Source organism: Pelodiscus sinensis, chromosome 2, assembly GCF_052426305.1.
Source record: "Pelodiscus sinensis isolate ZL-2025 chromosome 2, ASM5242630v1, whole genome shotgun sequence".
NCBI classification, from domain to species: domain Eukaryota; kingdom Metazoa; phylum Chordata; order Testudines; family Trionychidae; genus Pelodiscus; species Pelodiscus sinensis.
The window spans coordinates 189,726,395-189,753,696 of NC_143053.1; the positions used below are offsets into that span (position 1 = coordinate 189,726,395).

Below are 27,302 nucleotides of genomic sequence, written 5' to 3' on the forward strand. Positions count from 1 at the left end.
CTATGCCTCCCCTTCCCCATTCGCCACCTCAGAATTATTCCCAGAGATTTTCTCTGTTTTAATTTGTTTTCCTTAGTTGCTCTGTAGCAACTAGCTATCAAGTATGCCTTATTTTTGGTATTAAAAATTACTTTTTTAAGGTGATTTGATTCTTTTGTCCTGGAAGATAACAGCGGCTCTATGTCTGTCTGCATGTCTCAGACTTAGAGGTCAGCTACCAGAGACTGCTGTTTGTTTTTCTCTTCTCTTGTTTTTCAAGCTCCCATCTAGTAAAAGAACTCGGAGATTTCAAGTGTCCCCTCCCTTATTTTTAGGAAAAAATCATTTGATGGTGGCAGCTACCTCCACCCAAAGTTAGTAAATTTGTGGCTTTGAGGAGTTTTTGTAAGCAGAGCTTGTAGAGGCAAGGTATTTTTAAGGTCTCTTGCGGGCCCCCACCTTCTGCACTTGGAGTGCCAGAATGTGGATCAGCCCTGACAGAAGTAAAGATGGAATCCTGCTAAAACGGCTACAATTGTTTTAAATAACTGGACTTTAGGTAATGGGGTGAATATGTGTGGCTCTCTCTGTTAGGGTGTAAAATCCCGGTTAAATCAGTTAACTGGTATATAACAGATTAGCTGATTAAATGTGGGCAGGCAGGGTGGCTGCTGGAGTGGCCCTCCTGTCAAACATAGGGAAGCTGGAGAGGCCCCTCTCACCATAGTTGGGGGCTGCTCCAGCCAGGCTGGGTCCACTTGCAGACAGGGACTGCTCCAGCTGGGCTGGAGCACCCCGCCCATGACAGGCTAAGGCTGCTCCAGCCCACAGGTTAATCATTCGCATCCTTACTCTCTATGCCCACATTGGCTCTCCAAATAGAAACAAATTCAGTTTTAAAGAGTAAAGCTCTCTTAAGAGTACACTTGTGCATCCCATTATTGTGAAGTTGAATCCCTCCTTTCCACAAGATGTGCTATCTTCAAGATGTGCGATCTTGAAGCTGATATTGAATCCCTCCTTTCCACAAGACTCCTTTTACACTTAGGCTAGGTCTACACTCACGGCTTCTTGCGTGAGAAATATGAAAGTGAGGCTAAGCGTGGAATATTGCTGAGCCTCATTTGCATACCTAATGAGCCGCCATTTTTGCAGAAGAGGCTCTTGCGCTAGAAGGAGCTGTCTACACTGCCTCTTCTTGCGCAAGAAAAACCCTCTTGCGCAATGCCGCTACGCTGATTATTTTCAGGAATAATGGCATTGCGCAAGAGGGTTTTTCTTGTGCGAGAAAGGGCAGTGTAGACAGCTCCTTCTGGTGCAAGAGCCTCTTCTGCAAAATGGCGGCTCATTAGGTATGCAAATGAGGCTCGGCAATATTCCATGCTTAGCCTCATTTGCATATTTCTTGCGCAAGAAGCCGCGAGTATAGACATAGCCTTAGCGTTTTAAATATTCAGCTCTTAAGATTCACAGTGAAGTGTGCTCAAGTATTCATTGTCACATTCAAATGTCAACATACAAATATCTCCAAATGTCAGAAGTTATGTCTATTTTTTTACATCTATTATTCTAATGGCAGCTATGACAATAGTGTGGTTGTATACTGTATATTATAGGGGCAGCAATTGCACTACTTAGAGTTAAAATTACATAATAGTTTTCATTCTAGTCCCTGTTTTCACTTGCTCGTAGCTTTCTGAAACTTTCACCTTCTGTGATGAATTTTTCCAGCTTGGTCTCTGCCTGAAGGTGAATTATTTTTAGAAATGAAATCTTAGCAGTGTAATATCTCTGTACAGTACTGAGCTACTAAGTTGTTGCTGAGAGATTAGTAGAGGTTAGGAGAGGCTCATTGGTTTTGTGTGTGAAGCATGGGTACACAGATTGCAAACTGATAAAAACTCTATGGTAATTTTGTTTTGAGAGAGAGAATAATAAATGATTATTCACTTCCACCACACTGTGAATGACTGATAACACTAGGATTTGTTTTTTTGGGGTCATATTGTTATGCTTGTAATCCCTATATATTTCCTCCCAATAGCTTTCATAAAAGCTAGATGGAAACCAGTCTAAATTTTAGATTCTGAAATTATTATTATGTGCTGCCTCATCAATAGTCTATAGCATTTAAATTGTGAAGTTAGCTGGTTGTTGGAAAGAAAATTAGTCATCTTACTTAAGGTGGCAGTCTAAAGGTGTAAAATTTAGGCAGAGATTCTCTTAAAATAGAGAATGATTGGTAATAGTCTTATCAGTTACTGGTACACACCACAAAAGCACTGCACATTTCAACATGATTGGTAGCATAACTCTTGACAGTGCCTCTTATGACAAATGTGCTTATTTTAGATGCAAATATGCCTTTGTTCCTCAAACATCTGGTATACTATGAGTGTCACTGTAAATTATTGATGTTAGAAATGCTGAGCCTCGCAATGAGGTTGTTAATTAATTCAAGCTCTTTCCTCTACTATATGTTCTTGTTTTTCACATCCTTGTACATAGTTGCTGTATGATTTAAAAGCTATTAAGGACATTTCGGCAGTCTGAAAAATGTGATCTGGCAGCCTCTGCTAAATGGTGATGTAATAGTTTAGCTCTTTACCTTTGGAAACCTGATTTCAAGTCCCAGTCTATGATCAGAAGTGAAAACGGTCAGTGGATCTGAAATAGTCATCATACAGTTTGCAAACTAGCCACTGATAGAAAGCCAAACAGAATAGTTTCAGGTTACGGTTTAGTTATTTGGATGCTTGAATAGTATCATGTGCCTAATGAGAAACAAATGTGTCAAAAGTACACCTGCTATTTCAGACTGTACCATGGTCAGATTCACTTTTCTCCAACAATACCTGTGGTGGCAATTAATCCATATGGAACTGGTTTGCAAATTGCTAGCAACCCCACCAACTGTGCCTTCAAGGGGCTTGAAATAGGCCAGCTTACTCTGAGCAGAGGGTGGGGCAGAGCAGAGAATAAATCTTAGATCTTTAATATAAAAGAGCCACATTTTTTCTACTTAGCCACACAATCTTTTAGTTTCAGAGAAGTAACCAAGTTAGTCTGTATCTGCCAAAACAACAAGAAGTCCTGTGGCACCTTAAAGGATAACAAATTTATTGCTATTTGGACAATAGCTTTCGTGGGCAAAAACCCATTTTGTCATTGCACTGCTCTTATAGCGGGAAATGTGATGCTTAATATCTGATTGCTGTCTCATACTTGTGTACCCAATAGACAAGTATGTGATGAGGCTCTCTGGTCTTTGTTTAGAGGATAATACAAGCTTTCCCCGCACCAGTTACTCCTGTAACTGAAATGGAAGCAGCTTGTGCTAAGGACGTGAAGAAGGCGTGTCTGTCTTGGCTTCTGACTTAAATTGGATGTATGTTTTGCAAATATATGTATATGTCATATTATAAAACTTAGCTTAACCAGCCTGGAATCAATGTTGGAGAGATTTTCTGTTGCCAAACATTGTGTTTAAAAGTGAATTATGTGTTAACGTTTTATTTTCACAGTTTTAGTGTTTGTATAGGTTGTAACGCCTTGGTCCGGCACCCTTGTAACCTGACTTGTCCTGTACCAGGGAGGTCAATCCCAGTTCCTCTGCTGCCACCAGCTGTAAGGCTCTGCGCTGGTGGCAGCAGAGGGGCTGGCATTGACCAAGCAGGGATTGGGTGGGGAGGCACTCGTGGAAAGAGGCAGAGTGGCTGGGCCACCATGGCTCAGTTGGTGGCAGCAGTTGGGCGGAAGCTAGAGGCCAAGAGTACAGCCTTGCTGGAATTCATCTAGCCCTGAGGAAGCCAGGCTGCCCTTCCAGTACCAGCCATCAGCTACGAGTCTGCACTTCTAGCGCTGAGCCATGGTGCTGCACAGCTACCCTTTCTCTTTTCCCAAGTGTCCTCCTTTCCCCATCCCTGAGTTTGAGCACCACAAATGAGCTGTTTGCGGAGCTCCAAAGCTCTGGGAGAGTGGGGGAGGAGTTACTGAGTGGGGGCCCAACTTTCTCATATGAGTGCTCCAGACCGGGAGCATCCATGGGGATGCTGGATCACAGATGTTGCCAGATGATCTAAATCTAGACTACAGAGGTACAATCTGTAGTTTAGTTAATGGAAGCTATCCCATTAAAAGTCACTTCATGAATATTTGTGAGACTGAGAAAAATATGTAGGAATTTTTGCTTCAAATGAGAACATAATTTAATACACTTATCTTTCCTGAAAGCAATTCTTATTCTGGGTGTTGTAACATTAGCATTTAAGGGGACTGAATGCCTTGGGGACATTGCTAATACATTACAGAGCCTTTCACTTGTAGATGACCAGTTTGACATCTGTCTAGTTCAACAGGAATTAAAAATTTGTCTCGTATAATGGATGTTTGGTGACTCCCATATGAGATTTGTTTGGTGAGTCCCAGTGCTAACTCCCACATAATAAATGTGATATTCTGCTTTCATCGTCTTCTGGGCAGTAGTTCTCTTGCTATGTGCTTGCACAATGTGACCACAGATATTGGTAGAGTCTGATAGTAAGATTACTCCTGCATCAGGAGTCAAAATCATGTTACTGATAAATTTGTGAACTGGCAAAAATGAGCTGTGTCTATCACGTTACCTGTCGCATACACTTTGGAAGAAGCCTGAGGAAGTTCAAGAATCAGCTCACCAAAAAACATAATTTATCATAAACATTTCAAAACCATCTAGATGACTTAAGAGCTGAAGTCCCATTTTCAGAAGCTCTGTAGGTACTTATGAACCTAAGTCTCATTGACTTTCAGTGAGAGTTTGGCTTCTAAGTACTTAGAAAAGGGGACTTAAGCTCCTGTGTCACATAGGTGTTCTTAAAGATATAATTCTTAATTTAAAAACTCATATTTTTTGGACAAAGCTCATAATTTTTTGTAGTCTGATTCACTATTTTTAACTTTCAGAGTTCTCAGTATGGCAGTATGCTGTAGGGTGGGTATGGATTGGAAAGGTGAATGGTCTTTCCATGCTTTGAAATTGTACTGGAAAAATATTAAATGTTAAGGCTCAAACTTTCAAAGTTGTCACGGGAATTGGACTATGACTTCCTTTTGTCAGTATACTTTAAGACCTTCTGATGACACTACATAAGAGTGTTAAACACTACATAAGGTGGTACTCTTGTCATCTGAAGAAGTGGGCTGTGCCCACAAAAGCTCATGATACCATCTACATGCTTTATTAGTCTATAAAGTGCTACCAGACCATTTGTTGTTTTTTGTTTTTTAAGTTTATCAATTTATCAAAAATGATCTTTGTCAGTAGGGCTGACAGAATTGTTTAGTCCTGGGCAAGGTTGGTGGGGGTACAGGAGGGGGAAGAGAGAACAAGGCCAGCTCCATACTCCTGGAAGGGTCTGGGTCTTAGGCAGAAGAGGCAAGGCTGGGGTCTAGCCTCCTCCCACCGGCCTTTCAGTACCACCTTTGAGAACAGTGCATGGAGCTCTGTCAGCAATTCAAAAGGGCCTGGGGCTCTCGCTGCAGCTGCTGTTGCAGTAGCAGTTAGGGTTGCCAAGTGTCCGGTTTTGAACTGGACAGTCCAGTATTTGAGAAAATATAAATGAGAAATTATAAATGTCCGGTGTTTTCTAAATAAGATGTAATGTAGATTGTGATGTAATGTCAAGTGTGTCCGGTATTTTTGTTGAAACCATTTGGCAACCCTAGTAGCAGTGTCAGGGACCCTGAACCCTTTAGAATTGCCGGGGCCTGGGACAGCTGCCCCCTTTACCCATCCCATGAGCAGGTCTTCTCTCTGATATAGTAAGGCGCTTTATCTCTTTTCTTCTTGGTACATATCAGCCAAAACGTGTGAATCTCCAACTTGTACTATGCAGCAGGGATGATGGATTTTTAGTGTGTGTGTGGGGGAGGGGGAGACACAAAGGCTTTCCTTCCTCCATGGCCCCACCTGACCCCTCCTCTTCTCTTGAGGCCTCGCCCAAGCCAGAAATAGCGTTGTCAGCTTTCTAATGGTACAAAACCAAACTCTCTTGCTCTGCTCCTTCTCCAAGGCCCAGCTCCCAGTCCTGCCCCTTCTCTTGGGGTATGTTTACACTAGCCCCCTAGTTCAAACTAGGGAGGCTAATGTAGGCATTCGAAGTTGCAAATGAAACCCAGGATTTAAATATCCCGGGCTTTATTTGCATCTTCCCATCCGGGCGCCATTTTTAAATCCCCTTAGTCCGAACTAACTGTCCGTAGCTACACGTGGCAGTCAAACATTAACTCGAACTAATTCCTTAGTTCAAATTAACTGTTACACCTCGGGCAAGTTCGAGTTAACGTTTGATTGTCACGTGTAGCCGCGGGCAGTTAGTTCGGACTAAGGGGATTTAAAAATGGCACCTGGACGGGAAGATGCAAATAAAGCCTGGGATATTTAAATCCTGGGCTTCATTTGCAACTTCCAATGCCTACATTAGCCTCCCTAGTTCGAACAAGGGGGCTAGTGTAGACATACCCTGAGGCTATGCCCCCTGCTTACTCCATTCTCCCTCCTTCTGTCACTCACTGTCTCCCACCCTCACTCACTTTCACCATGCTGGGGTAGGGGGTTGGGGTGTGGGCTCTGCGTGGGGCCAGAAATGAGTTCAGGGTGCAGGGGAGGGCTCCAGGCTGGGTCAGGAAGGGGTGAGGACTGTGGTGTAGGAAGGGGGCTTAGGAGTTTGGGATGTAGGAGGGGGCTCCAGACTGGGCTTGAGGGTTCAGTGTGGGGGAAAGGGTACAGATTGGCACTGCCCAGAGTCTCTTTTCGACCCAGTGTTCTGGTTGAAAACCAGGTGCCTGACAACCCTGGAGTCAGGCTGGAGAGCCCAGGCCCCTCCATGTGCCTAGGGTAGCGGGGCAAGAGCAGCCCTAGGCCTCTATTCCACCCTGTGCCCAGGGCATGCAGATGGTCGATGTATCCCCACAGCAACCTGAATGGGTGTTGCCCTGACCCAACTCTGTTTTCCAGCATAGCCTAGGGAAGGGGTTTTGGGGGCTGAAGAGCCTCAACCAAGCCATAGTAAGAATCACCCACATCTGCCTGGGTTTCCTAGGCTGCTCTTTCCTGGGCCAGGCTCCAGCTTCCAGCCTAGCCAAGGGACAGGGCTCTGGGGGGAAGAGGAGTGGCAAAGAATAAGTTGCCTAGGGAGGTTGTGGAATCTCCATCTCTGGAGATATTTAAGAGCAGGTTAGATAGACATCTGTCATGGATGGTCTAGACAGTACTGGGTCCTGCTGTGAGGGCAGGGGTCTGGGTTCAATGATCTCTTGAGTTCCCTTCCAGTTCTAGTGTTCTATGAATCTATGCTTCTAAGGAGCAAAAAGTGCTGATGTCATTGCTATGCAGTCCGCTTTTGTCCTTTTGCACCCTAAGGAGATGGGTAGAACCCTGTGCGGATAAAAAAATGTGGATTCATATCTGCCAGGCACAACTTGTCCGATCTACAATACAGATTTTACTTGCATCCACACAGCAAGCAATCTGGAGGGGACAAGGGATGGAACACAGATGTGCGAAGGATCTTTTGGGGAGATGCAGGCAGCATTAGAGCAGGGGCTGAGGATAAGGGGGATCAGCAACTGGGGAAAGGATAGCATGGGGACAGGGTGAGGGCCTTGAGAGGGGTATGGAAGTGAGGGAAGAAAACAGACTTGCATTGTGTGCTGCTGCTGGGGGCTTGTGAGCAGTGGCACCTGACAGCAGCAGCTTCCATCATATCACAGCAGGGTAGAGGCATGGGTAGCTGGTAATGTAGGCAAGTGAAGGCATTGCCTTCCCAAAATTGCCTACACTGCCCAGCTCCCCAACTACCTGGGAAGGCTGGGGCTGTGTTGTGTGGTAGCCTGACTCCCTGAGAGCTGGGGAAGGCTGGGGCCGTGCCACACTGCAGCCTGGCTTCCCGGCAGCCAGGGAAGGTTGGGGCCGCGCCATGCGACAGTCCAAGTCCTCATCTGGGGTTGGGGGGGAGTGGCTCGGCTGGGGGCAGGGTGGAGGGAAGAGTTGTGAAGGAGCATGGTCTCGGGGAAGTGTTGTGGCTTTGGGCAGAAGGGCAGAGCTTCAGATACCTTCCCCAGTTGGGCCCTCACCCGCTGCCCGTGGATAGAGGGAAACTGCCTTGGGGACCTGCCCACTTCAGTCCCCTTGACAGAGGGGGAACCCTGTTGCCCAGGAACTGCCTGGTGCCCTGGGGACTGCCCCCCACAGCATCAGCCTTAGTCCAGTTCCAAAGACCCAGGCCCTCTCCCTTCAGAGAAGAGTAGCTCACTACTTTGCTGGGAGTCCTTCTTCTCTCCTGGAAATGAGTCTTCTCCTCCACAAATGCTCCAGCTGCACTAGCCAGCAGCGTCGAACAGCAGTGTCTGTGGGTGGCATGTCTCCCTGAGTTGGACCTGGCGACACCACTCTTGCAGGTTACTGCTCACCAGTCAGAAAGGCAGGGGAGCCGGGCAGGGATGTCATTCTGTGCCTCTGGCAGGGAGAGTTAGCTTGTTGTGTTCCTTCCCTGCCAGCAGTGCAGGGGGTCTGTCATCTCCCCCGGCCCCTGGCAGCCTGGTGGCTGGAGGTGGGGTGGGGAAAAGAGCCTAGCGTGGGTATCTGCTCCACTATCCACAAAAATAGTCCACAGATATCTGTATCAGCAGATATCTGAGGATATGCAGGGCTCTACTGATGGGTAAGATTGGGATTCTAGAGAAGAGGTGAATTCATTCCTGTTAGATTATTGCTGAGTTATTTAAGAGTTGACTCCATAACTGATTGGTCTGTTTATTTACAAGAACATTTTTAAAATTATTCCAGAACCTCCAGAGAATTGACTGAGCTCTCTTTCATTAAAAAAGTAGTAAACAGGAAGAGGGCAGTTATCTCAGGTAGATGTTAATTAGCAATGACTTTTATAATCAGACTTGTAATGGAAAAAGTTAGTTTCTCCCATAACTGTGGAGAGTATAATATCTCTTCCTAAGGCTGAAGTGTGGGGGCTTGCTACCGTTTCAGACTACTCTACCCCTTTCAGGAGTTTGATTTGTTCTGCATTCCCTCAAGTTTCACCTCAGTTAAAAAACTACTTACTTAAAAAATCAGAAATAAAAATAAAAACGTGTCACAGCACACAGTTACTGAAAAATTGTTTACTTTTTCATTTTTACCCTATAATTATAAAATAAATTAACTGGAATATACATCTTGTACTTACATTTCAAAGTATAATATACAGAGCAGTATAAACAAGTCATTATCTGCATGGATTGTTAGTTTATACTGAAATCATTAGTGGTTTTTTTTTCCTGTACCCTCTTGTAAAACTAGGCAGATATCTAAATGAGTTGATTTGGTAGCCTCAGGGCCAGCGTACACGTGTCCCTGGTGGGAACCACTGCTCTAGTGTCCTTCAGAAGTAGCAGTTTACAGTCTATTGTGAAACTGGTACGCCACCTTTGGGCTATGCGTCTGCATAGCACTTTTAAATGTATATAGTATAACCTCCATTTTGCAAACAATCTTACAAGTGAGCCGTTATCAAACCATTTTTCTCTATGGAAAAATAAAAATCACATAATAAAAATTATGTTGCTGAAGAACAAGTCAGTATCTTTTTACATTCTGATGCCTTCAGTGCATTGGAAAACACTTTGCAGAAATCTGAAGGACAAGAAAAAGTGATAGATATCATCATATGGTGATGTATACACTCTACCTTAATGTAATTTGGAGATGCTCAGTTTTATTAACTTTTCTGTTTATGAACCTATCAATCCCCAATTAGTGTGTAAAAAAGAGGTTTTAATGTATGTATATTAATATTATATTTTGTCTCTCAGTATATGGAAACAGTAGGAAATGGATATCTTGGAAATGGAGAAGAGCAGCATAATGTAGATAAATTGGTCAACATGACATGTGAGTGTTATAACTGACTTGCACTTATAACTTTACTATGGATGAGGAGCAACATTTATGTGACAGACTGAGAGGTGCTTAAAATATTTATAAATGGTTCAGCAACTGTGGTGGTGTTACATATTTTGCAATCATGGTCATGCAAAAAAGAACAGTAGTCAGATGCACAGCACAATAGCAGATCTTACTCATGTATGTCTGTAATTTTGCTTCTGAAGAAATGACATCTCTTTGTACATTAAAATATTGAATAACATAAATTATTAGTTTTGTCAAGAACATACCCAATTTGAGACTGTAAGACAATGTTTTAGACCTGTGTTATTTTATTACTCTATTAATACAATGAAAAATATTAATTTGAGATTCATGCTATTTCCTTCATTTAACAGATATTTTTCAAAAATTCTCTGCTGTTAAAAATCAAAGAGAATGGGTTATAGCCAGTGGAGCACATAAAGTAAGTGGTTTAAAAAATTGCTAGCTATATCCAATCAGCGACCTCTGTGAATGATTTATGCTTCCTGAATTTGATCAAGATGGGATCAAACTCTCTCCATCTTCCAGATTATTGTAATACAAGATGACATCAGTTCTTTGACTTGTCAGCCTGGGCTAAAATAATCTGAATTGTCTCTTTTTACCACTGAGATATTTGTGTTGGCTATATGCATAAATTGTGTTGGCCATCAGTTCATAGAGTTAATTTAGCTCTTTAAACATTTTGGTAAAGCTTGTTCCTATAAATGGAATAACAAATTGTTTGTGTTGAACTATATATTATTAAGATATAAATTGTCTTGAAATATCTCAAATAAACAAATGCCTTGATCCTACAGTTGGGTCTTTAAGGGTTTGTCTGTATTGCAATTAAAAGCTGCAGCTGGCCTGTATCAACTGACTTAGGCACACAACGTTCAGGCTAAGGGACTGTTTACTTTGTGATGTAGACCTTTGGACTTGGTTTGCAGCACAAACTTCTGTGTCAAAGGGTCATAGGCCCTGGGCCCCAGCCTGAGTCCAAACATCTCCACTGCAATTAAACAGACCCTTAGCCCAAGCACCATTAGTATAAGATAGCTGGCACAGGCAACCTGTGGGCTTTTAATTGTTGTATTAATATATCCTTCCACAAGATGTGTGTGGAACACTCTTGATTTCATTGAGGCTCATCATGATGGCAAGGATGGCTACTTAGTGGGTCTGTTTTTAGGTTTGAAGCCCACATTAGAAACAATTGAAATCAGTACTAATTAGGCGTGTAAAAGAGTAGTCGACTAGTCAACTACCTGATAAGTCTAGGCTTATACGGTAGTCGAGTTGACTACTTGCATTTCCTTCTCCACTTGCTGGGTGTGCAGGCATCCCAGCTCTTACTACATTTAAAATGCAGAGCTGCAGCAGAGCTGGGTCCTGGACCCAGCACGAGCCAGGCTTGCTCCATCCCAGCTTGCTCTGGGTCCAGCAGCTCCTGTCCGTGGGGAGTCCCAGCTCTTCATGATCAGGGGCTGCTGCCAGAGCAGCCTCTGCCTGCAGTGAGCTTGGGTCAGTTGCAAGCAGAGGCTGCTTTGGGGCAGGGGGAGGGGAGGGAAGGAGGAGCGGGTGGGAGGGTGTGGTACCGGGGGCACCGTGGAGATGGTGCTGGGTGTTTCCAACTCCTACTACATTTAAACTACAGAGCCCCAGCAGGGATAGCTCCCAGACCCAGCACATGCTGGAATTGAGGGCATTCCCTTATTGACTAATCATGTAGTCTATACAAATCAGCCCAGGACCTCGTGGCTGTGGTAGCACCAGCAGTGCCTCCAGGGCTGGCCCAGGACCATGTGGCCACTTTAGTTGTGCCTCTGGCCTCCATGGCCATGGCAGTTGCTTAAGGGGGTGTGAAGGCAGTTAAGTGGCCCCCCTCATGCTCAGACCCCTATACCACAAACCCCCTCACTCACGCTCCTCCTCCCACCAAGACTCCGCACCTCAAGGTTGCTCTGACATCCTCCCTTGTACCTGCACCCTCCCTCCTGGCCAGACATCCTCCTCCTGGCCTGGCCAGACACCTACCCCCACTCTGCTCCTGCACCCTCCCTCCCAGCCCCACATTGCACCCTCCCTTGCTCCCACTCCCTCCACCTGACCACACACCCTCCACCCAGCCTGCTTCTGCCTCCTACCTCCCACCCAGACCTCGCAATCTCTCCCCCTTCTGTACCCTCCTGCCCTCCCAGATCCTGCACCCCATCCTTATCCTACTCATTAGCTGCCCTAATTCACAATCTGAACCCTTCATTTTTGTCCCGACCTCAGAGCCTAAGGGGGTCCATAAAATCCACTAACTCTGGAACCGCAATACAGTAAATCTAGCCTATGGGAAACCCTGAACCTCAGTCCTCCCTGTCCTTTTCCCTCACCCCCTGAGGCTGGAGAGTCAGAGGAGTGAGGTGTCTCAGTTGGGGGCCACATCAGTGAGGGTTAGGGGTTTTGAAGGAGTTTTTTTGCTTCTCACTTGTGTGGTCCCCAATTGATTTTTCTGAGAGTCAGTGGCCCCTGACCCAAAAATGGTTCCCCCTTTTGCCATAAATAAAGAAAACATTGAAACCTTTTGTGTTGGACATAAATTAATATTTTACTTTATGTAAACTGAAGTTTGATAAACTAACATGAGAAAGTTAAAATGCTTCCTCTGTTTAAATATTTAAATTAAACTGTTCTCCCTTGCTGCAGCTGGTTCAGAAAATATGGTCTCCTGCTGCAGCCTGCCCCTTTCCCTTCCTCCTCCTGCCATGCAGATCTGTAAGTAGAAGTGAATAAGTTAAATCTTGGCATACCACTTCTGAAAGGTTGCCGACCCCTGGACTACACGATTAGCCAATTAACCCACCTCTTAATATCCTTAGTACTAATGCAACTAGTGTTTCATAGTATAGGTTTGTTGCTGGAAAATGAAGGCAATTTTATTTACATCTGATGGTTCAAGAGAAGAAAAAAATAACTATGAATCTTACAAATAAAATGGTTATATTTTAGAAACCACAACTGCATTTGTAAAAATATTAAAACCATAAATCACTTTAACATTTAAGTTATGAACAGAATACAGGTGAGGCCTTAAAATTATAAACATACATAATTATTTTAAACATAAACTAAAAAACTTTCACTTGGTTGGAGCTAAGTTCAGGGTTCTGAGTATCTCCAACAGTATCAGATGCCATGCTTAATACTTTGAGAAGTGTGGATGCTTTACCCTATGTAAGTTGTTTCAGATGCTTTTGACTAGTGGAAGAGAAACACACTTTTCTGATCTTAAGACTTGGCAAGTATGGAAAAGAGCAAAATGCTTTTCTGATATATTTATTTTAAATACCTAAGACAAGTAATGAGTTCTGTGATGATTTTGTGTCTTTACTAATTTTGTACGTTTATGTTAATGGAATTTAAATTTTACTCAATAGATATGCATGTTTTAGGATCATAATTTAAAAACACATAATTTATATAGGTTTATCTTATTGAATCTTTAATTTTCCAGACATTAGTAAATTTGCTAGGAGCCAGAGACAGTAATGTGCTGTTGGGAGCACTTCTTGCTCTTACTAGCTTAGCAGAAAGGTAAGTTCATTTTAATAGCTGTTGTTTGCAATTAATCGCATCTTTTGCCAAAATATCGAAGGTGACATTTAGAAGGGTTGAGTTTCTGCACAAACTGAAGTCTCTTATCTGAAGAGACTTATGCATATGCTTATGTTAGGCTGTCTGGAGTGGCTCACAACTACGAGTGCCATCAAAAACAGGGCATATGGCCAAAACTGGTTGTAAATTCTATCATTAGATTTTACCAAGCCAATGACAAATATGAACTGGATCACTGTGACAAGTCTTACCACAGAGTCACAGACAGTATCTCTAGTCTATCTTGCCACCCCTAAAAGCTGGACTTAGCCATGAATGGTCACGTACACCAAAAAAATCATGAAATGTCCAGGTTGTTTCGAGTTACTCATCCCAGATCAATTGGTATCCTAGATCATATACCAAAGACAACACTTGTACCCAATCCCATAATAAACCATATAAAGATTTATTAACTAGGATAAAGAAATGAGTTGCTTACAGGTTAAAGCAAGCAAACATATACAGGCAGTCCCCGGGTTACGTACAAGATAGGGACTGTAGGTTTATTCTTAAGTTGAATCTGTATGTAAGTCGGAACTGGCGTCCAGATTCAGCCGCTGCTGAAACTGACCGCCAGTTCTGACTTACATACAGAATCAACTTAAGAACCCCAGGCGTCCCCAAGTCAGCTGCTGCTGAAACTGATCAGCAGCTGATTCCAGGAAGCCCGGGGCAGAGCAACACTGGCTCGGGCTTCCTGTAGTCAGCGCTGGTCAGTTTCAGCAGAAGCTGACTTGGGGACGCCTGGGGCAGAGCAGCTGGGGTGCTGCTGGGTTGCTCCAGTAGCGCCGCTCCTCGGCGCTACTGGACCAACCCAGCAGCACCCCATCTGCTCTGCCCCAGGCGTCCTGATTCAGCCGCTGCTGAAACTGACCAGCAGCGACTGAATCAGGACGCCTGGGGCAGAGCAGCTGAGGTGCTGCCGGGTTAGTCCAGTAGCGCCCAGAGCGGCGCTGCGGGACCAACCGGCAGCGCCCCAGCTGCTCTGCCACAGGCGTCTGGAGAAAAGCCTAGTCTGCTGGGGAGGTGGGGCATACTAGCTGCGCCCCCCCCCCCACCCCAGCAGACCAGGAAGACGCGGGCAGCGGACCGAGACGCACCGCTGTCCCGCCACCTGGGTCCTCCGCGGCTTTGCTCCCAGTCTCCCTGGTCTGCCAGGGAGATAGGGAGCAAAGCCTCTGAGGACGCCAGCAGCGGGACAGCCGCGGGGCGCCTGGGTTGCTTCGCTGCCGGCTTCCCCGAGGCTTTGCAAAGCCGCGGGGGGGCTCGGGCAGCGAGGCAGCCCAGGCGCGGCTTTGCAAAGCTGTAAGTCGGATCCACGTAAGTCGGGGACTGCCTGTACACACAAATAAGTTATAATCTAACTCCCAAGAGTGACAGATTTGTACTTGTGAGTTCAAAATGTCTTTCAGAACAGACCTGGGGAATCTCTGGGTTCATTTGAGTGTTCCTAGTCCTGTGAAAGTTCAAACAGAAAAGAGATGATAAACTTTCTTGTGCCTTTGTTTTATTTACATTATTAGCCTGCAGGTCCATTGCACTAGTTTCCTTGCATGTAGTATTTCCAAGGTTTGGTAGAGCTATTCACAAATCCCTTGTATTCCTTAATGGCTCACCCATTTTGATTGTTCTTCTAGATGAGTGGGGGAAACACTCTTCCCATCTGATTTCATCTGTAAAACAAATATTTTCAAAGTCATAAAGCAAAACTTACATATTTCTTGATGGCACTGAATATAGAGATTACAAATAAGATTAACGCATGCAGTAATTTACAACTATTCTGTAGAGTCTAAACACTAAACAGTCTTACAAGACTAATATCTATTTTGAGCTACACTAACACATAAGTTAACTGGTCTGGTCTGCAGTTATGAGTTTGTCTGTTCTTAACTAATGTGTTCAGTATTAGCCAGAGCTGACATTTGGCCTACCAGCATTACAGCTTAACCTTGCATTGAAACCAATGAGACTGCTCACAGTTTGAAAAGTGTGTCTCTAAGCTTTTGCAGCATCAGGGCATTACTCTTTTCAATTGTTTAAAAATAAATATAGCCCCTAATCATTCAAAGCAGATCCTGTACTTACATGGAGCACTTTGCAAGAGTGTGGCCACACAGTCCCCTATGCAGGCCTTGGCGTTGATGTTCTCCATTATTATTCTATTGACTCTCATACTTGAAGAACAGCTTTATGCTTTAAAGCAGTGTTTCTTAAACTTTTTGAGACCACGGAACACTAAACAATAATATTTTTTTAAGGCAGAACACCTATGAAAATTTTCTTTAAAAAAAAATTTAGACAAAAAAAGACAAAGAAGTAACAAAAACAAAGAAGAGGTCGCAGCACACCTGCGAGTTGTTCACGGAACACCAGTGTTCCGTGGAACAAAGTTGAAGAAATGCTGCTTTAAAGAGATTTTACACAGAGAGAAAAGTGAAAAGAGTAGAGAATTGATACAATCTTTGTGAGAAGTCCTCACAGAGACTTCTCCAGAATCCCTCTTCTCTTCTGTCAACAGAAGGCATTTGAAAAGCATTTTGGTTTTCATTCTCGCTTAAAACCCCACAGCGATAATCAGACTAATAATAATATAGATATTTTGGTCTTGCATTTAATTTTATGCTAGAAGTGAAATAAATTTATCTTGCTTGAATATCTTTAACTTAATGTTGGAAGACTGTTCATTTTCAAATACCATTGCACAAATCAAACCTACAAAGACCAGAATGTTTCACCCTAAAAACATGTAAGTTCTCTGGTTAACTAAGGTCATGTCTGTACTTACAAGCTTACAGTGGCACAGCTGTACCAATACAACTGTGCCACTGTAAAAGCCTTTGTGTATCCACATTATGCCCGTAGGAAGAGAGCTCTTTAGTTGACATAATAAAAACAGCTTAAGAAGTGGTGACAGAACATTTTCTGCTGGCATAGTGCTGTGCATATAGGTGCTTATGCTGGCTAAACTTATATCACTGGGTGTATGTTTTTTCACACCCTTAAACAACAAGGCTATGTCTACACTACAAGGTTTTAGCACAAAAAAACAGAGGGGCGTCTACACCTCAAGCGCAGTTTTGCGCAAGAAAATCGACAGAACAGAGGGCTTTTGCCGGTAGAGTTATTCCTCTCCTCAGGAGGAATAACTCCTTTTTGTGGTACAGCTCTTGCACAAAAAGGCAGGCGTGGATCCTTTGGAGGGATTTTTGTGCAAGAAACTCCTATTGGAAAAAGCACAGGTGCTCTGATGGCCGTTCTGTGGATGTCAGTCAGAGCTTTCTTGTGTAAGAGTGTCCATGTCATGTGGACGCTCTCTTGTGCAAAAGCACATCACTTTTGCGATGCCCTTTGAGGTCTGGATGCACTTTTGCGTGAGAACTCTTCCGTAAAAGGCTTCTTGCGCAAAAACCCTGTACTGTAGACGCAGCCCAAAAGTTTTGCCAACATAAGTGATCATGTAGACATCACCTAAACATAAATCCAAAAGAGTTCTTTCTTACTCCATATCCCTACTATTGAATATAAGGGTTAAATTTGTAGTCCGTGCTTTTCTTAAACTCATGATTGTCTTCAACAGCTGTCTGAAAATGCTGTTAACTTTGTCAGAATAATTAGGCCACTTTCAGTTAACTTCTTCAAGTACATTTGAAATTTTTACTCTTTCTTGTGGTAATTTAAATTGATTTTCCTTCACTTGACTATTGTTTAATACTCTTTTAAATTATTTTTAAAGATTCTTAATCTTATCTGAAAAGAGTATCCTATATAATGAGTAAATAGTTATTTCAAATTAGGGTCCTGATTGAGGAGAGAAGTGCTGAACTTTAAGCACTGAAGTCAGTGGTACTTAAGTATGTCAAGTATTGTTCTGAATATAGATACTTTCCTGAGTCAGGGCCTAGGTCAGTGGTCAGCACAAGATCATTTTTTGAATTTAAATGCAATCCAGGATTTGTTTGAAACTCCAATACCTTTTCCTTGCCTCTTTCCCTGAGGCCCTGTTCTGTCCATTCCATTCTCCCTCCTCCCCATCTCACTCACTTTCACCAGGCTGAAGCATGGAGTTGGGGTGCAGGGTCTGGTCTAGGGCTGAGGGGTTCAGCATATGGGAGAAGCTCCAGGCTGGATCAAAGGGTTGGAGAGCGGAAGAGAATTCAGGGTGCAGGCTTTGGGAGGGAGTTTTGGTGAAGGAGCTGAGCTTGGGACAGGGCTTCAGGATTTGGGCTCTTGCTGGGCACTGCTTACTTCAGGAGGCTCCTAGGCTGAGGCTCATTGGGGCTAAGACAGACTTGCCCCCACTCTGGCTTTGAGCTTCTCCTAAAAGCAGCAAGCATGTCCAAAAGCAGCTCCTTGCGGGGAGAGGGGTAGATGGCTCCCCACATCTTCCTTTGGCTATGGTTCACCATTCCCAGCCAGTGGGACCCACAGGGAGGGTGTCTGCAGGCAAGGGAAATGTGTGGAGACACTCTGCCCCACCTCCCGCAGGGGCTGCAGGGATGTGTCAGCCACTTCCAGGAGTGGCATAAGGCCAGGGTAGGATGGAGTCTACCTTAGCTCAGTTCCAGGAGACTCCCGGCCAGTGTTCTGCACATGTATGGAAAAAGTTAGAGGGAATGAATTTTGTTATGTGCACCAATATAGCAGTAATGTACAGATGTGTACCACCAATAGAAACTAAAAACCTAGCTATAATGTGTATATATATATATATATATATATATTTAAAAATTACCATAAGGATATTTACTCCGGACAGAACAGGTTAGGCATTTTAGAATTCACTACTCAAAGAATGAACTTTAAGCCTCAGAGAGAAATAAAAATTATGGAATACACAGACCAGTCCAACCCGTAAAATAACACACTTTGAAAGAAGTAAAAGAAGTAACAGTACCATCATCACAAGTACATGTTGGGTTGGAAGATGAGTGTGAAAGACAAAGTGTATTTGTTTGAATGACATAGATGCACAACATATGAGAATGACAGTGATTTGTATTGTTTCTTTAAGTATGCTGAGCACATTCAGACATAGTAGCAGTTACAAGTAGGTTCCCTCTGTCCGGAGTCCTGTCATCTCCTCCCCTCTGTGCACGTGTGTTACAGAGGATGGAGGAGAGGCACACCCTGACATCAACACCCCTCTCCTTCGTCTCTCCCACCTTACACAGCAAACAGGAGGTTCCTCCAAGGCAGAGGGCAGGAGAAGCATGGCAGTGAGGGGAGAAGCAACTGAAGTGTTGACATGTTTGTTAGCCTCCCGACCAAACCAGTTAGCATCACCTGTCATAGGCTCCAAGATCTACCAATAGGTCCTGATCTACTGACTGGTGACCACTGGCCTAGATGATTACAGTCTTTTAAAATTAAAGGCTTTGGTGATTACAATGCCCTGTAAATTCAGTAATTCACTTGTAAATTGCAGCTTGCCTTGAGTATTCCTCATATAAACTATTTTTATTTACACTTACATGGGGATATGTGAAACAGTGTTAGAATAGAATAAAATATGAATATATTATATTAATACAATATTAAACCCCAGCTTTTGTAGTTAGTTTTCTCAAAGTTAATTTTTGAAGCATATTTAAATATTTAAGCTTTTTCTCTCATTCATCATGTTAATATTTAATTAAAATCTGTATTATAAAAAATAAGAGGAAACTTTTGCAATGTCAATGTGGGGCCAACTTATTTTTGTATTTTTAAACCTTCATATGCAACGTGGCATCATTACTTTAGCCATAAGAAAATATAAGTAGTCAAAGCAATGGATGATGAAATGAAAGTGGGCAGAAGTTAAATGGAAATAACACATGTATTTTTCATGTAATTTTATTTTATATAAATATCCATGAATTTTTCATTTGTAGCCCAGAATGTAGGGAGAAGATCAGTGAACTTTCCATTGTAGAAAACTTGCTGGTGATACTACATGAATATGACTTGCTGTCTAAAAGGTAGGACCTTATTTAATGTAAATAGTCTGTAAATCCTTTTCTGTGGTAACCTTTATTTTGATATGCAGACATACTGCATTTATTTAGTTAGAGTGGGAAAGTTTCAAAGTAGTGACATTTCAAAATCAGATACCGATGCAGCAAAATATACTTTGATGGTTATCTAGTACACTATCGTCTTTCTTCCGATTAATGGGTTACAGTCTAACCTACAATTCAGCATAAATGAATCAGTTGTACAAAAAGATATCTCTGTCGACTTAGTCATCACACTCAGTTGGATGTGATGATTGGGATTGAGGAGTACAGATTTAAAAGAAACTGGTGATAAAGTGACCACTGGGTCTTAAATACAAAACAAGAAGATCAAAAACACTTTTTCAAACATGATTGCATTCCAATCACCGAAGAATATTTTTCATTTCAAAATAGAGATTTTATTGCTTATTGAACTTATAATTAGGGACAGGAAAACCAAATAACAGAGGAACAAGATGAAACTTCTGGCAGATTTGAAAAAAGTTTTAGTTAACTTTTGAAAGAAATACTTAAAAAAAAAAAAGGAACCATAACAAAAAGGTTTCTCTGATGGATATTGCTATGCGTCTTAAGTTTCAAACTTAAGGAAGAAGTAATTGAAATTGAAACACTAGCTAAGTTTGCAGGTTCAAAATATGAAGTTTTAATTTTGTACACTTTCGCACTTTACCATTCCAGGTGTAAGTATAAGAGGAGCCAAAACACAGTGAGATACCTTTGCTTGTGGTATCTCTGGACATATTGTAGAGGGAGGAAATAGAGGAAATGGTGCAAGAAATTTCTCTTGTTACATTTCCAAGTCAATTTTTTGAACGCAAGTATGAAGAAGGATCCAAACTTCTGAGTGCTTTTTCTACCACAACCTTGAACCTTCTGAAGTTCATCCACTACTAATCCATTTTTTTTAAAAGAAGGAATTCATAAAAACAACAGCAGTGGCTGACAAATTAACCTGGAAAGCATTATTGATGGAACCAGAGTAAAGTGTCACTGAATATTAACACAATAATGCAAAGGGCAGGAACTCCCAGACAAGGATTCCCACTTATTCAAGGGCTGCATATACTATATCAGCTGCAGTGTCAAAAGATCTGGACTAAGTGCACTATACCATCATCTTTGATTTCAGAGTTCCATCTGAAGTGAATTCAGAAAGACTTATAGACATATTTGAAAAGCTACAGATAATACATGGGCCAGATTGTAATACCAACTTATTAGTGTTATGAATTACTGCACACCAAAAATGTGACAAGCTTAATTTAATAAAGCTTAGGGCTGTTTTAATGGGTAAATAAAATATGACACTTTATTGAATGTAACTTAACAGCAAATATATTTTAGACTACTTAGGCATCTTTGGATGTACAATAACCCTAAGTAAGAAGAGTGCAATAGGAATGGCAATAATAACTATAGAGGTGATTTAACGCAGATATACTATTTGGTGTGGTTGTAATTTGTTGCTGATACCTTTGCAGGCTGACTGCAGAGCTGCTGCGCCTCCTCTGTGCTGAGTCACAAGTCAAAGAGCAAGTTAAACTATATGAAGGCATTCCTATCCTGCTCAGTTTGCTTCATTCAGATCATCTCAAGCTTTTATGGAGTGTTGTTTGGATTCTGGTACAGATTTGTGAAGACCCTGAGATTAGTGTGGAAATCCGTATTTGGGGCGGCATCAAGCAACTCCTTCATATATTACAGGGGTAGGTCTTCAGTCTGGAAGGTCATTACAATTGTCAATTACTTTCTCATATTTTAAGGCTATCATACAATCATTTGACCATATACCAGTGTATAAAAAAGCTTTCATCCTCTGCTTTGGACAGTATTTGCAGACTTTGCATAATGCATACATTAAAAGAAATTCAGGTAGATAATTCAAAGGTTAATGACTATGCAGTGTATTTTTCCAGATATACTATCCTTTCAAAAGAATAAAATGACTTGGCTGTGTTAAATCAATTACATAGAGATAAAACATACGGCTAGTGTCCATCCATACAATTTCCATGTTGATTAGACAAGTAGGAGGGTACATCAGCTCTGTTAATTGGATTTTCAGTCCAGTGATAAGACCATAGCCCTACATTTTCCACAGTGACTAATGCTTTTGCTTACCTGAATTTTTGTATGCCCAACTCAAGCTATGTTTAAAGGGCCTAATTTTCAGAAAATCCTCTAAACATCAGGCTCCATGAAAATATTTGTAATTGGGTACCCTAAATCATTACTTGCTTTAGTAAATTTAGGTTATACAGGCAGTCCCCGGGTTACGTACAAGATAGGGACTGTAGGTTTGTTCTTAAGTTGAATTTGTATGTAAGTCGGAACTGGCTCCAGATTCAGCTGCTGCCACTGAAACTGACCAGGGGCTGACTACAGGAAGCCGGAGGCAGAGTTGCTCTGCCCCCAGCTTCCTGGAATCAGCCTGATCAGTTTCAACAGCTGTTGAATCTGGAGCCTGGGACAGAACAGCTGGGGCGCTGCCCGGTAGGTTCCCACAGGACCAACCCGGCAGCACCCTAGCTGCTCTACCTGAGGCATCCCGCAACAAAAGCCTGGTCTGCTGGGGGGAGGAGGGGCACACTAGTCTGGGGGGAGGTTCCAGCAGACCAGGGAGACCGGGAGAAGCTTTTCTCGCCCCAGAGGACACGGACGGCGAGAAAAGCCCCGTTCATAAGTGCGGATCCGACATAAGTCGGATCCGCGTAAGTCGGGGACTGCCTGTAGTTCAAAGTCTTCCGCACAGTGCCTGTTTGAAATTAGAAATGGGGCTAAACCATTTATGCATTAACTGTGTGTTTTATATGTGATGCTTTTGATATCAATTAGAAATTTTTAAATGCATTAAGTTTTTCATTGTACATTTCATATGTAGATATAGAAATAGGGCAAATTTCAGAAATAACTAGCACTGATACTTATTAAATATTTATTTTATTCTGTGATTTGTTTTTCTAGAGATAGAAATCTAGTTTCTGATCGTTCTTCTATTGGGAGTTTATCTAGTGCAAATGCAGCAGGGAGAATCCAACAGCTTCATTTGTCAGAAGATTTAAGTCCTCAAGAAATACAAGAAAATACTTTCTCCCTTCAAGCAGGTATGTATATTGAGCCTGATTTTCCACTATGTTGAACTTTATATCGTCATTTATACTTGTGTAAAGTAGGGCAGAGCGTAATCAGATTATAATGGTATCATTTTACACTCGCTTTGCAGAGGAGGAGAATCAGGTCAGCAGTGGGGAGGAGGGGTTAGTTTCTTTGCTGATCTGCAATGCCAATGTATTTTTCATCACAAAATGAAGGAAGTATTCAACAGCTCAAATAGTGTTTGTTTTAAACTCCTGATCAAAAGTTATTCAAGTTTTATTAATATCCAAATTATAGGATACCAGATTACTTAAAAGGATTAAATTTTTGACAGTAAATGTTGCTAAGCATTGATTCTACCATATATACACAAATCAACAACAAATATTTCCACCAATAATAATAAAAATGTATTAATAAGCTAAGTAAGAAAAAGCTGCTTGAGAACTTAATAACATGATTTAAGGATATATATTTTGTATTTCTTGACATGTCATGCTGGCAATTTATGTTTTAATTGTTATAAAGATTTAACTTTTAAAATCTCAATGTCTACTGTCAAGAAATAATTGCCTGACTCCCCATTTGTGATCCTTCTCCCTTGATTTCCTGCAGTTCTGAAAATTTAAATAACTCAAAGTTGAAAAAAATGCTTAAAACTCATAATTTTCCACAATTCTGTGGATAAACATTTACAATCTGCTTTAAATTAATATTGATAATATCAAGAAGAATTATTGAATACAAATATATTCTGTCAGGTCTACTCATAATGTGCTTATTTTGGAGATAATACATTAGAACCCTTTCAGACTTTTAGTTTCACCCTTCAGGACTCAGAAGGGTTGTCAATCCCCCTGTTTTTGTCAGGAGTCTTCCAGAATCAGGCTGTCTTCCAGAGGCCACTTGAAGCCAATCCAGGAAATTTTAGGTTGCTTAAAGTCAGGCTCTCTACCTGCCTTGGCCCCGTGCTGCTCCCAGAAGTGGCTAGCATGTCCCTGCAGCCAGTGGTATGCACTGGGGGTCTCCATGTGCTGCTCCTTCCTCAAATGCTGACTCTACAGTTTCTGTTGGCTAGGAGCTGTGGGGATGGTTCCTGCAGGCAAGAGCAGTGTGCAGACCTCTTGCTCCCCTGGAAGGGGCTGCAGAGCTGTGCTGGCTAATTCTGAGCATTACACAAGGCCTGGGAAAACAGGAAGTCTACCTTAGCCCTGCTGCACCACTGACTGGGAGCTCCTGATGTAACTGCTGTCCAGCTGGAGCCTGCATCTGCACCCCAACCCTCTTTCCCAGCCCTCAGCCCTGCATCCAGACTCCCTCACAGAGCCTGTACTACCTCCTACACACCAACCCTCTGCCTAGCTTGGTGAAAATGCATGAGTGTAGGGGAGAAGGAGTGATGGCTGGAGAGGGAATTAGGTGAGCAACGCAGGGTGTTGGAGACCGGGCAGGGCCTCAAGGAAGGGTAGGGTTGCCAGATACTTTCACAAAAAATCCTGAACATGGCAGGAAAAAAATTGGTTGCGCAAAAAAAAAAAAAAAAAGTCATTGCGCTCCTTGCTCCCCCCGCCAGACGCAGCAGGGGAAAATGTCCCCCCAGCCTTCTGTCCAACCCCTTCCCCCCACAGAAAATACCAGACATTTTACATGTCCGGTATTTTCTGTTTTTTTTTTTTTTACTGGACAGGGGCCACAAATACCAGATGGTCCGGGCAAAAACCAGACACCTGGCAACCCTAGGGAAGGGGCAGGGCAAGGGTGTTTTGGTTTGTGTGATCAGATAGTTGACAGCCCTAGGAATTGGTAATGTGAGGTGACATTCCCTAGTAGGTCTCATGTTGAAGAAAGAGCAGACACCTAACATCAGTCTGCCTTTGACATATTTCTGGTGTACTTTTTATGACTGCTTCCTTAATATCTCTTAAAAAACAATGAATAGTCTACCAGCACCTTAAAGACTAACAAAACATTTAGATGGTATCATGAGCTTTCATGGGTACAACCCACTTCTTCAGATGAATGGATTATTAAAATTTCCAATGCTTCTCTGTGTATTTGGCTTGTGAAATTGGCCTGAAATACATGGGGAAGAGTTGGAACTTAACTTCATTTACAAGTTTGGGGCCTATCAAAAAGGTATGAATAAAGACATTTCCGGGCTAGAACACTACCTTCCACATCCTAATGATTTAACCAACCAAGCAGTGGGTACTTAAGAACAATTTGCACCTTCTCTATCAGCTTTATGTAACATGAACACTATAATTCACTATTTTCCCCCTTCTTTGTCGTCCCCCCCACTCAACCCCCTATTTATTTTGGAACTGGACTTTTAATACTCCATTCATCTGAAGAAGTGGGTTGTACCCATGAAAGCTCATGATACCATCTACATGTTTTGTTAGTATTTAAAGTTCTGTTAGATTATTTATTGTTTTTTTAATGTTTCCAGTTACAGACTAACTTGGCTACCCCTCTAAAGTTTTTAATATCTCAAATGTAAGTTAGTAGGAGATAGGCACGTAACTTTCTTAGATACTTTTATAAATTTTGTTAAGCACTGAAGTACCTTTATAAATCTTCACCTTGAATATTTATATATGATTTTTTCATTCTAGCTTGTTGTGCTGCAATTACTGAACTGGTGCTCAATGACACTAATGCTCACCAAGTAGTACAGGTAAGAAGACTTTATTCAATTAAAGTAAGGTGTTTAAGTGTGTCATTGGTATCCCTTTCATATCTCTTATTTGTTTACTTGTGTCTCCTTGAGCAGTTTTTTCTGATAGTGTATAAATCTCATAAATTCATAGACATAGTAAATACAGGAGAAAAGAAAGTAGATTCAGAAGTTAAAACAGGAAAAGAACAAGTTAAAAAGCACTTAGGCACGTTAGATGTCTTCAAGTCACTCACCACGGCCTGATGAAATGCATTCTAGAATACTCAGGGAGCTGATAGAGGAGGTATTTGAGCCATTAGCTATTAAGAAGACTGGAGAGATTCCAGAAGACCCCCAGGGCAAGTATATAGTGCCCATCTACAAAAAGGGAAATAAGGACATCCCAGGAAACTTCAGACCAGTCAGCTTACCTTCTCTGCCAGGGAAGATATTGGAGCAAATAATTAAGAAATCCATTTGCAAACATTCAGAACAAGGGTTTCAAACTCAGTTTGCCCTAGGGCCAGTACCAATTTTCAAATCCTCCTAGCAGGCTGGCAGGCACTCCATCTCTGGCAGGGCTCAGTGGAGGTGAGAGTCTCTGTATTTCACCCTCCTCCAATGTCTCCTGGATCCACCTGCCGGTGCATATGCTTCCCACTGTGCATCAATCCATCCTGCCTGCCACCCCCAGGCAATTTAACACCCCCAGTGGCCCCTGCCACCACACTGGCAGTACAGCAGGCCTAGAGTGGTGTCTAACTGCTAACTCCATGCACCTGCCACCATGTCCCTGTGAGCCAGGAGAGGTGTGTGCAGAGTGGTGAAGCAGCGCAACTGGGCTGGGAAATGGCTTTAGAGCAGAGGCTGCTGTATTGCTCTGCTTCCCTGTGGCTCTTGCCACTGTGATGAGTGTGGGAAGGGGAGGCGCTTGACCCCTGTTGCTGCCACACGCCAGGCCCATCGGTAATCTCTGAGGCTATATCCTTTGGGGGAAGGGAGCTTAAGGGAAAGAGTGCAATGGTGGGAGAAGGTGGAGCAGCGGTGGGAAGAGGCAGGGTGGGGGCAGAGCAGGGACTGTGCTTAGGGGAAGGATATAGACACACTCCCTTGGGCTGCAGGGACTCACATGCTAGCAGTGGCACAAGGGCTGGATTGTGGAACTGCTCAGGCAGTAGTTAGCCCACAGGGAGTGAGTTTGAGACTCTTGATCTAGAAGATAAAATGTGATAGGTTACAGTCAGCATGGATTTGTAAAGAACAATTCATGTCAAACCAATCTGATAGCTTTCTTTGATAGGATAACAAGACATATGGATAGGAGGAAAGTGGTAGATGTGGTATACCTAGACTTGAGTAAAGCCTTTTATACAGTCTCACATGACCTTCTAATAAATAAACCAGGGAAATACAATCTAGATGAGGCTACTACAAGGTGGGTGCATAACTGGTTGAATAACTATTCTCAGATGGTATGTCTCCACTACAGCACTAATTCGAGCTAACTTAATTCGAATTAGTTTATTCGAACTAAGCTAATTCGAACTAGTGCATCTAGACCTAAAAACTAGTTCGAATTAGCGTTTTGCTAATTCGAACTAGCATGTCCACATTGAGTGGACCCTGAACCAAAGTTAAGGCTGGCCGGAAGCAGTGCCGGCAGGGCATCAGGTTAGGACTTAGAGCATGGAGCTGCTGTCTCAGGCTAGCCGAGGGCTGTGCTTAAAGGGACTCAACCTCCACCCCGGAAAGACAGTTCTCAGGGTTCCTTGCTTGCTTGTCTACCTCGATGAGGGACAGCAAAGCAGTCCTGTCTTGGAGTGCCCTGAATGCCCACACTCGGCACATCGCAGTACTCGGCCATCAGCCTGGCTGCACTTGCTGCAGGCTGCCATCCGGAGGGGTCAATCGGGGGGCTGCAGAAGAGTTTCCACCCCGAGGAGCCCGCGGAGACACCCCAGTCCTC

At 42.8% G+C, this 27,302-nt stretch overlaps 1 protein-coding gene across 4 annotated transcripts in view; it reads left to right on the forward strand.

Annotated features, from left to right (window-relative positions):
* The window catches only part of NEK10 (NIMA related kinase 10), a 200,924-nt gene that overhangs the window by 22,909 nt on the left and 150,713 nt on the right, over positions 1-27,302 (forward strand). For all 4 annotated transcript variants that reach the window (XM_014579152.4, XM_089776619.1, XM_025190296.3 and 1 more), the window contains 7 exons: positions 9,829-9,907; positions 10,300-10,367; positions 13,434-13,513; positions 19,453-19,539; positions 21,060-21,284; positions 22,543-22,682; positions 25,293-25,354. In XM_014579152.4, the coding sequence (XP_014434638.2) occupies positions 9,829-9,907; positions 10,300-10,367; positions 13,434-13,513; positions 19,453-19,539; positions 21,060-21,284; positions 22,543-22,682; positions 25,293-25,354 (741 nt within the window). The remainder of the gene's footprint in view (positions 1-9,828; positions 9,908-10,299; positions 10,368-13,433; positions 13,514-19,452; positions 19,540-21,059; positions 21,285-22,542; positions 22,683-25,292; positions 25,355-27,302) is intronic.